The sequence below is a fragment of the Symsagittifera roscoffensis genome, chromosome 9 (genome assembly GCF_963678635.1).
Source record: "Symsagittifera roscoffensis chromosome 9, txSymRosc1.1, whole genome shotgun sequence".
Taxonomy (NCBI): Eukaryota; Metazoa; Xenacoelomorpha; order Acoela; family Convolutidae; genus Symsagittifera; species Symsagittifera roscoffensis.
The window spans coordinates 41,499,810-41,509,813 of NC_087070.1; the positions used below are offsets into that span (position 1 = coordinate 41,499,810).

Consider the following 10,004-nt stretch of genomic DNA (forward strand, 5'->3'; position numbering starts at 1 on the left):
CGATGAGCAAAAAAGTTTGTGTGTGCGTGTGTATTTTAAAGGCAAAGGGGGCTCAAAATTTTTAGTTAGTTAGTTGTAAGTACTTTTTTAAAGGTTTGCTGCTCAGATATTTTTGGCCTATGCCCAAACTTGATAAAAAAATTGTCTGCTCTTTTTGTGTTTTCTTTTTTTAGTCTTCAAAAAATATACATGTTTTTTCATGTTTTTTTAATGGAAAATTATAAAATGTTTGAGTTAAATCATGTTCAAATAATCAAATTAGACTGAGGAAACAAGCACTCAAAACATATTTTGTCTTATGATTTTTTTTTCATTTTCAACTCTGCAATAATTATTGTGCTCGGAGAGTTTTGTGTCACCTTGCACCGTGATAGTTTTTTTCTTAGATAATATTAGTTATATAGAACTAATTTATTTGTCTTCAGCAACGACAACTTTTCTGCTTGTTAACTAAATAGGAAAAGCCCAAAAAAGTTTATTATTTAGAAGCACAACAACAGTACATCGCAAACGGAAACATCGAAAACAAGTAGCACTCTGTACCTTGACATTTAAACTTTTGAAACACTGATACTACTAGCATGCCCAGTAAAGTTATTTCTGTGACTTGTTCCCACTTTCCTGTAAAATCCAGGTTTTTCTGACTGACTGCTGTTTGACAGATTGAATGATTTCTGCGCTGAAGCAATTGTTGTTTGAGTCGGTACATTTCCTTGTCGGCCGTTCGCACAGTTTCGTACAGCTGGCTGACGGGAAGTATTTGGTCTTCGGAACTTTCGAATCAAAGAATCAATCATATTCTTCAACTCATTTCGGAACTTTCGTGACAGAATCAAATATATATTTGGGTTTATTGCACAATTTACCACCAAAATAGGGTAGGCCAAAATTGCGAGGGCGTGAACAAATATTTTGTCAGCCGGGTATATGCAGGTCAAAAATGTTTCTGCAATGAGTTTCCAGGCACTGGTCACCACGTATAACAGTTCGCAAACGTAGAAAGAAGTTACCTGGAAATGTGACGAGAATGTATGAAAAACTAAGATTTATGGATTATTTATCAATTTTTTTTTCACCATTTTTGAAGCACTATTTTGTCTTTTGTTTTGAAATATAGCAAAAAAGGATAAGGATTGAAAGCTGAATTTGATCGGAACTGACGAATTAGTCTTGTCTAGTAGATTAGCGAATCATCAAATTCTTTTCAAATTAAAAACGAAGAGAAGTCTGTAGTTGGAATGCGATTTTTGGGATGCGAGAAAAGTCGAGCTTACATTTCAGTGAGACGTCATTGTTGCCTAAAATAGGCAATTTTATTATTACTTTCAGGTGTGGATCTAGAATTTTCTCGAGGGGTACAGATTTTCGAAAAAATTGCGAAAAATTTTTGCCAAACTGTTTTTTTTTAGTCGACAAAATTGATTCTTTGAGCTCCCCCAAATCCTTATAAAGACCTTTTTGACCAAATTTTCTGCGCCACAGGCAAATTTTTGAAAAAACAGGCCAAAAAGGCGTTTTTAGCCTTTTTTTTGGAAAATTTTGACAAAAAAAATTGCGCGTTTCCCCCTCAAAATGAATATCTCCCCTCCTAAATCTGCTATTGATTACTTTTGATTTAATATTAAAATGCTCCTCGTCACAACTAGCCGACAGTGCCAGAATGTAGAAAATTCTGTTTCTGGAAGAGAGGGCGCCGGTTGAGTTGACAGAGTTGGTGTTCCTTCGCAATCCGTCTGCAGTCGTTGTTGTTGTTGATCTTGTTGGTATTTTCGGAACAGTCAAATGAGAACTACTCGGAGAATTTCGAGCGGTTGCTGCTTTCGTCGCGTCTAAGGAAGCTCAAAAACTGTTTAATTTTTCAAATAGTCAAAAAAATTTTAAGTTTATAAATTATGTTTCTATACCAAAGAAACCTGAAAAACCGTTCAGTTTAATAACCATACACTAGAAAAATTGAACCAATTTTGCAATGACAGCAAGAAAACATTTAATTTGCTCTACAGGAGTTTTTGATTTTTTATTATTATCATTTCTTAGTTTGAAAAAACTTGTTCAATTAAATATTAGCTTTTTTGGCTAGTCTATAAGAAACTGCGATTTTTTGAGTTTCTGATCTGAAACGATTATTGAAAGAACTTCGCAGGCCACTGATCAAACAGCGTTAAACAGGTTCAAACCCCTTTTATAATAAAAAAAACTTTTTTGCTCACGGAAAACAGTATAATATCATAGAACTTTCAATAGAATTTTTTTGAATTTAGTTTTTTCTGAGCTGTTATCTTTGAGCACCCTTAGTAGCGTCGACTCTTTTTCGAGGCGAAACTTGTTGACTTGCAGTTTTGTACTTTTCCGCGTCTGCTTTCAAAAACTTGTGGATTTTGAAGAAGACGATTCCCAAAACCAATGCTGGAATCGCAAACCCAGTAATTAGGTGGAACAGTTTTGTAAGTCGAGTGAAATAACCGAAGAAGTATATCTCATACATACAGATGTTGGGCTCAGTGAATTCAGTTCCAATAAGAGTCAAAACTGTCAGTGCTATTATGTACGCATAAACTAACACGACAACGATCTTCATTTTCCATTTTTTCATCGGCTCTCGCAGTAACATGGCGTGATAATATCGTTCCCAGGAGCTGAACACCATCAGCAAGGTTGTCCCAGAAAAGTACCACGTATAAGCTGAGGCTGTGATTTTGCACCCGATTTTTCCCAAAAAGTGTTCATGCCAAATGACATAGTAGAGTTCGTTGAAGCTGTGAATTAAAAAAGAGACGATAAAGACAAAAAAGAAAGACGAGTTCGAAAACAATCAACGATACTTTTACTGAAAAAAGGGTCTTTATAAACTAAAGCATATGTTAACTTGACTTATAGAACTATTTCACTTTTGTAAATCTCATTGGTCCGACCACCCACCCAAAAGATACCACTCACCCGAAAACTATATAGTGGTCCAATCACCCGAAACTTTTCCCTAATCCAAAAAAAAAGATCCATTCACCCGAAAGTTCACCCAAAACCAGAAAAACGTCCATTCGCCCGAAACCAATTAACTCAAAGATAGAAAATGAGTCAAATCACCCATTTTTCACGCTAGCTTTGACCCTTAGGGGGCAGAAACGTCCCAATATCAAAAAAGTTTTGTTTTTGGGTCAATGTTTGTGTAGTTGACCCTTCGCAAAGAGATTAATTTTTTGAAAAATACAATCGGCCAAACTGAACGTTAAATAATCTGATCCGCTTATTGGTGAGAAATCTACAGCGAGAAATCGACATTCAAAGGTTAAAACAGTTGCAACTTTGCTTGAAACGAAGAGAACGAACAATTGATGAATTTTACACAATTTTGCAGTTTCTCTACAAGTATTCAAGACTATTGATGAAACTATTTAAAAAGAAGGATCGAATTGGCTCAAACCTGAAACTTTTGTTTCGGAAGATTTGTTTTTACCATGAATTGTTAGAGAGGCGTTAGAATTGCTGAAACTCTCTGGTAAGTGCGAAAAAAAGCCTTAGTTTATAAAATCGATTTTTTTTCGGGAAGCTACCGCCCCTGTTTCTATAGCGCAAAAACAATACAAAGTGCAACAACAAGTCAAAAAGAGAGCAGCGGTGAAGGAGAGGTGGTGAAGTGGTTACACTCCGTCTCTCAATCGTAAGGTCGTTGTTCGAGACCCACCATGATCCGTGCTTGTTGCTTGAGGGAGAGGCAACACTACCCAGCCCAGAAAATTAACCAAAAGAGTTACATGTAATTCTTAAGCAGGGGCACAATAGAGGTTTGCCGTGATGAGCTGTACAGCTAGTATGTTGGTCACTTCCTTCGTAGATAAATGGTCTTAAATTGAAATAATCGTTAAATTAGGTCAAGATAAAACTTTTACCGCAAGCTGTTTAAAGTAAGACTACAGAGGTCTATTTAAAGCATTTGCTTTGAGTTGAAAATGGCTGTCGCAATTAATTGAACCAGGATTTTTCGTAGATTTTTGTTTTGTCTGAAACTCAATGAAAAGGGTAAAATTTTTAATGTATGGTTGATGACACCATTACAAAAACTGACCAAAAAAAATTTGATATTTTATTCATGTTTCTGACTATCAAAGAAAGTTACAAAATAATTGTCCTCGGGTCAATTTTTGTTCCGACTTTCGAAAAAAGTGACGGAATATTTGTGCTCGGGTGGTTTTTCTTTCTCCGTGGCCTAAATAGTTTGTCATGGCCTAAACAGACCGCATACCAATTTTTGTAACAATTTGACAATGTGAACAGAATCTTACTTATAAAATTGCAGGTGGTGGAAAGCAAAGGAACCCGCCATTTTGAAATAATTAAAGCGCTATATATTTTGTGCTATAAAAGCGTAAGCGGAAATTTAATAGTTCTTCGTCTTAGAAATTGTTCCAAATTAAATTAAGGTATGCTATTTGGTGTATTCAATACTTTACTGTATGCAAAACAAGGCTGCACGTATCAGGGAAAGCACTGAACATCCCTCCCAAATGCCATTTTATTATTCGGTAATAGTTTTTGCTAAAATGAGTTTTGGCAAAATTATGATTTTTAGGCTGATCAAATTGAAATTTAAGTGTAACAATTTGAGTCGGGTTTGGAATTAATAAAAGCAATTAGCTTCCTTAATTCAATTTGGAACAATTTTATTTGTAGGGCGGGATAATTCGCCACGCGGGTAAATTATAAAACGAGCAGTTTAGGCAGATTCCTGGGAGGTTACAATAATGGTGTGCACACTCGGCTGGGCTCGTGTAGATTAAGAGATCGATCGCCGAAGAATCAGCGTGTTGTAAAACTAGTCTAAGAAACCACCCGAGCATATTTATTTCTCACTTTTTCCAAAAATCAGAACAATGAATTATTTTTACTTTACATAGAGTCTGTTGGTATGCTTTCAAAAAATCAAAAAAAAATTACAAAGAATTTTTTTTTGAAATTTTCATCAATTTTTTTAATCAAAGTTTAATTTACAGAGCTTTTGAGACAATCAAAACGTTCAAGGCTTCAACCTGATACGAGCAGTCTTGTTGTTCCGACTTTCGTTACGAAGATAACGGAATATTTGTGCTTGGTTGGTTTTTTTTCTTGAGACAAATTTTCACTTTTTAACTAGCCATTTTTGACAAAATTAAAAAAAAAACATTCAAAAAGTACTGTTGTCCTGAGCTTAAATTTGACAACATATTTCATTTGAGATCATTTTTCCTAAAGTAATGGGGGTTTGAAGATTGTCATTTCGGCCAATTTGCGACAATTAACGCGCGATATATTTCGCGCTATCAACGCGTGAGCAGAGATTTAATGCGTCTTAGAAATCGTTCCATATTGGTTGAAAGCATATTTTTTTAAGCATAATAGTAATATGGAAATGTTTCAACGCCGTATATTTGTCCATGGAAATCTATCCAAAGATCCATCCCTTGAGCCAGAACTGGTTTGAAAACCATGTCTGGAAAGGGACAAACCATTTTCAGAGGCCGAAATGCAAAAATATGCTGTTCCAATAAGGTCTTCTCACATTATTTTTGAGCTAAAGAAATTGTTTTATTTTGTTCGTTTTCAGTGGCGGGCTCTGATCAGCTTATTTTCGGCCAGCCATGTTCGTATTTCTATTAGAAGAAAAATACTGAAACTTTTTTTAGAAGATAAAATAGATAAATAACGACAATTGCATGAAAAGTTTGGATTTTTGACTAAAATAGTTGAATATGCGGTAAGTTAACAATTGTCTGATGGTACGAATTTTTGGCTAACTTTCAGTTTTGGCAAGTTTTTGGCTAATTTTAAGTTTTAGCAAGTTTTTGGCTAATTTTAAGTTTTAGCAAGTTTATGGCTAATTTTAAGTTTTAGCAAGTTTTTGGCTAAACTTAAATTTTAGCAAGGTCTTAGCTAATTTTAAGTTTTAGCAAGTGACAGGATTTATCTGAGTCTTTTTTAAACACAAACTGGCCTGTGAGCGTAGTGCTAGACGTTCAGTTCACTCTTTTTAAAGAAATATCGCAAACTTTAATGCCAATTTTGTGCAAAGTTAAACAAAATGCCGGTTTTTGAGGAACATTTTCATATGCCAGACGCATCGAACTTCTAGAATGGCCACGTGAAGGCATTTTTAAGCTAATTTGAAAAATTTAGGGGGCTATTCTCATGACAGAGGGACCTATTTATCCTCAATTAGCATCCAAAAACTTTTGGATGCTGAAATCTGATTGGCTAACATCAATTTCGGGCAAGATGGAATCCATCAAACGTTTTGATTGGCTAACATCCATTTCGAGCAAAATGGAGTGCATCAAACGTTTACTGTACCCTATGAAGACTGTGCAGAAAAGGTCAATTAGTGCGAGGTTTGTGGCGAGGAAGCTGGCTCTCTTCTTGATGTGTCCAGTCTTGATTAAGACCAGAAGCAGCAGGGAGTTGGATATCAGGGACACTGGAATCACAGGCAGCAGAATCACCACTGTAGACACAGCAAAAATGGTTGAAGAGTCTGAAATATCAGCTATAGTTAACGCATGTTCTCTGCGCAAAAAAGCAACCCCTCCCCCCTCCCCCACCAGCAAAAAAATTTGCCACATGACACTGTTTTACAATATCCCAACATTTCCAAAAATCTTACAATTATTCTGTCTAAAAATACGTCTTAGTCAAAATTGTCAAAAAACGTTTTAGGTGACAAGTAATTTTTTACTTAATTTAATTGCTTTTTTTGCACTGAAGACTGATTTTTTATCTATATTCTTGGCAAATGATATGTTTTTTAGATTGCGAAGGGTAGTAATTGCTGAAAGATGAACTAACATGCAAAGACGTTTTTCAAAATTTTGTTCCAACTTTTTAATAAACCGAGGAAAGTGTTAAAATCGGTGCGCCAAAATTTCTTAGCGAAAACCGTGCACTTCTTGTTAAAAATGGAAGGCAATCCTGACTTTCTGGGAGGAGCCATCCAGGAATCGTGCCAGTAATTTAAGGATTTGTCTTCGAAAACAATTTTGGAAAAACAATTTTAGCATGGTATTTACATATCAGGAAGCAAAAAACGAAACATTGAAAACCAAGACTGGACACTGGCTACTACTTCTCTCTGAGCGAAGTTGAGTTTTGAGAAAATGTTCTAGGGATAATCGGAAAAAATTTTTGAGTTATAGTTCATATGCTATGAAATTGGCTACCAGTTTTACACCAACAAAATCGACCCAAAACTTCCTGGAGTCAGTTCATAATTTTACTCCTTTTAAACTGTAATATTTTTTGAACTGTTTTTTTTCTAGTATCTGTAATCTCCTGTTCTTGTATCCTTTCATTATTTTTTTTACAAGATCATCTTATCATCATGAAATTAAGAAGTTCATACACAAGTAACTCTCGAACCAAACACAGCTCATTACGAGGCCAAACTGTGCATTCTGTGCTTTGTTAGCTGATTCCGCAACAGGCTCAAATCAGCTTTGTCGCGGAATCCGCAACGTTGATACAATTCTTTGATTTTCTTTGCTGTTTTGGGTTCCACAAACAAATACCTAAAACACTGCACCGTTCAAAATCGCTCCAAAAAAGGCGAAATTGGGGAATCCGCAACCGCATTTGCGGATTCCAGCACAGTTTGTGGAATCCACAAACAAATAACGAGACATGTGTAAAGTTGAACTGAGCTGTTGCGGAATCCGCAACTGTAAGCAGAATCCGCAAACTGTAAGTGGAATTCGCAAATTTTAGTGGAATCCGCAAACTGTAAGTGGAATCCTTTTTTTTGTTTGCGGATTCCGTTTACATATCTGTATGTGTAGTAGCTTTTAAAACTATATCTTTTAATTACTATGTTTTATCAGCTACCAGTTGGAATACCAAATATTCGATCTCAATTCCTGTCAAACACCCAACTTCGATCTCAAATCTTGTCGAACATACCCAATTTCGATCTCAGTTACTATATATTCGTGTTTTTGAACTTAAAATTTTGTTCTGCTGTAATTCAAGTTTTGTAATTTTTATCTAATACTAATTTACTCAAAATAGTTAAATAGATCTTTTACTCCCTGTGAACAAAATGATTTGAATTCACGCTCCCAAATACTGAATCTCAAATACAAAATCCCAAATAATGAATCTCAATTACTGAATCCCAAAAACTGATCTAATTCGGCGATATGTCTACCCAGTAATGAAATACCCAATAATCGAATTAACCCAATGAATTTATTCGGTGTTGTGTTTTCAAAACTTTGATCCCAAAAACTGCTTGCAAATACTAAAGTGTGACATCCATCGATTTAGTTAACCAATTTCTTAAGATTTGTTTGTGAATTCCACTGACAATGGTTAAGTCCTTGCTTTTAAATACCGCAAGTGCATGAACAAGTTCAGTAATAAAGAAATTTCTGAATTACTTCACAGTTTGCGGATTCTGCCAACAAATTTTGCGGATTCCCCTTACTTTTGCCGATTCCACTTTCTTTTTGCGAAATCCACTTACAGTTGCGAATCCAGAACAACTAGCTAGATTTGCTTGTTGCGGAATCCGCAACAAATTAAATGTGCCGACAAATTTTACGTTACAAGTATATGTACGCGGAATCCACTTAAATCTTGTAAGTGGAATCCACTTACATTTTGGAACATGTTTAAATACTTGTCTCTGGAATACCCAGAACATACAGACACAAATTTGTGCGCCTATCCAGTGCACAGTTTGGCCTCGTAATGTTATGATTTAGTTATGACTCAGTCTCGAACCAGATATAGCTATGAATTTAAAGAAAATTGAGTCCTGAAAAATTTATGTGGAAATCTGAGCTAGAATAAGGATTTGTTTTCAATGATTGTAAATTTGTATTAAATGGTTAAAAATTTTTGTGTTTTGCCGTAATACAGCTTCTTATTTTTCCCTGCTTTTGAATTTTACTAAAGTTTTTTGGTTAATGGCAATGCTTAAGCCAATTTAAATCATTTTAACTGCGCTAGAGGGTAGAGATCTGATTGAAGAAAAAAACGCTTTGATACTGATTGTTAGAAGTTTTTCTTAAGCCTCCACCGAATACTATAATTTCTTTTCGGGATTCTTTGATCACAGGATGAGTGCAAATAGCATCTAAAATACATATTTTATGCAGACCTTGACTTAACAAAAACAAATATAAAATGTAGATATTTTGGCAAAGCGGTCAGACTCGAAACTTTCTACAATTTTATTTTTTCGTGCCATTCTACAATGAATATTTTAGTTTTGATTCTACTTGATCGATTTTCTTTATACACATTTTTGAAGAAAATGCTTAAAAATTTAAATGAAGAAATGCCGATAAGGCTGCCTTGTCTATCCGAGCGTTTTCACATATAAAGCATTCTCTCCTCTCAATTCGTGGTCTAAATATTACCGACGCTCTTTCTTTATTGATTGACTCACCGATACACTGACTCACCGATTAGTTCGATAGTTTCGGTCCAATTGTAGCCACATTTTTCAAAGTATTCTTCATTCATCTGTTGTCTCTATTTTCAGTTGATTTGTCAAAAGAAAGAAATTTGAATGAAATTTCAAGACGTCACGGAAAGTAAACACTAAGCTACTTATATAAGTAATTTTTGCAGCTTTTAGACAGGAGTGGATTTGTAAAGGAGGTGGCGTGACTTTGGTTCTTCTCAAATAGCAGTCAAAGTTTGGGAAAAAGAAAAAAAAATCCGCCTTATTTCTTCGCGAAAGGCTAAAGTTCGCCCTCCTTGAATTTATATTTGCATTTTTGGTGCTAAAGATGAAGGTAATGTTTTATGTTGACTCTGAATTTGATAAAAATTTGGTTAATTTTTTTTATTTAGAAAATAACTTTAGGTTATTTTGCAATTTTCTTTAGTTATCTTTGCCTAACTTAACGGAAAATTAACTGAAGGGTTTATTTTCAACTGGTTTCCACCAAAAAGTTTCTGATTCTAGCGAAGCAACTGAAAATAGAAATTAACTTCTTCGATTATTTGATTCCGATAGCTTTTTCTTTGAA

The 10,004-nt window shown here is 34.9% G+C and overlaps 1 protein-coding gene across 1 annotated transcript; it reads right to left on the bottom strand.

Moving 5' to 3' along the window:
- Window positions 1–511: 511 nt before the first annotated feature.
- Window positions 512–9,640, bottom strand: LOC134854380 (atypical chemokine receptor 4-like). Its single transcript, XM_063870604.1, has 5 exons — window positions 9,432–9,640; window positions 6,322–6,502; window positions 2,290–2,756; window positions 1,652–1,829; window positions 512–1,010 (listed from the first exon to the last, which is right to left on the bottom strand). The coding sequence occupies exons 1-5, from the start codon at window positions 9,490–9,492 to the stop codon at window positions 1,007–1,009; spliced, it is 891 nt and encodes a 296-aa protein (XP_063726674.1). The 5' UTR covers window positions 9,493–9,640; the 3' UTR covers window positions 512–1,006.
- Between the last annotated feature and the right edge of the window lie 364 nt (window positions 9,641–10,004).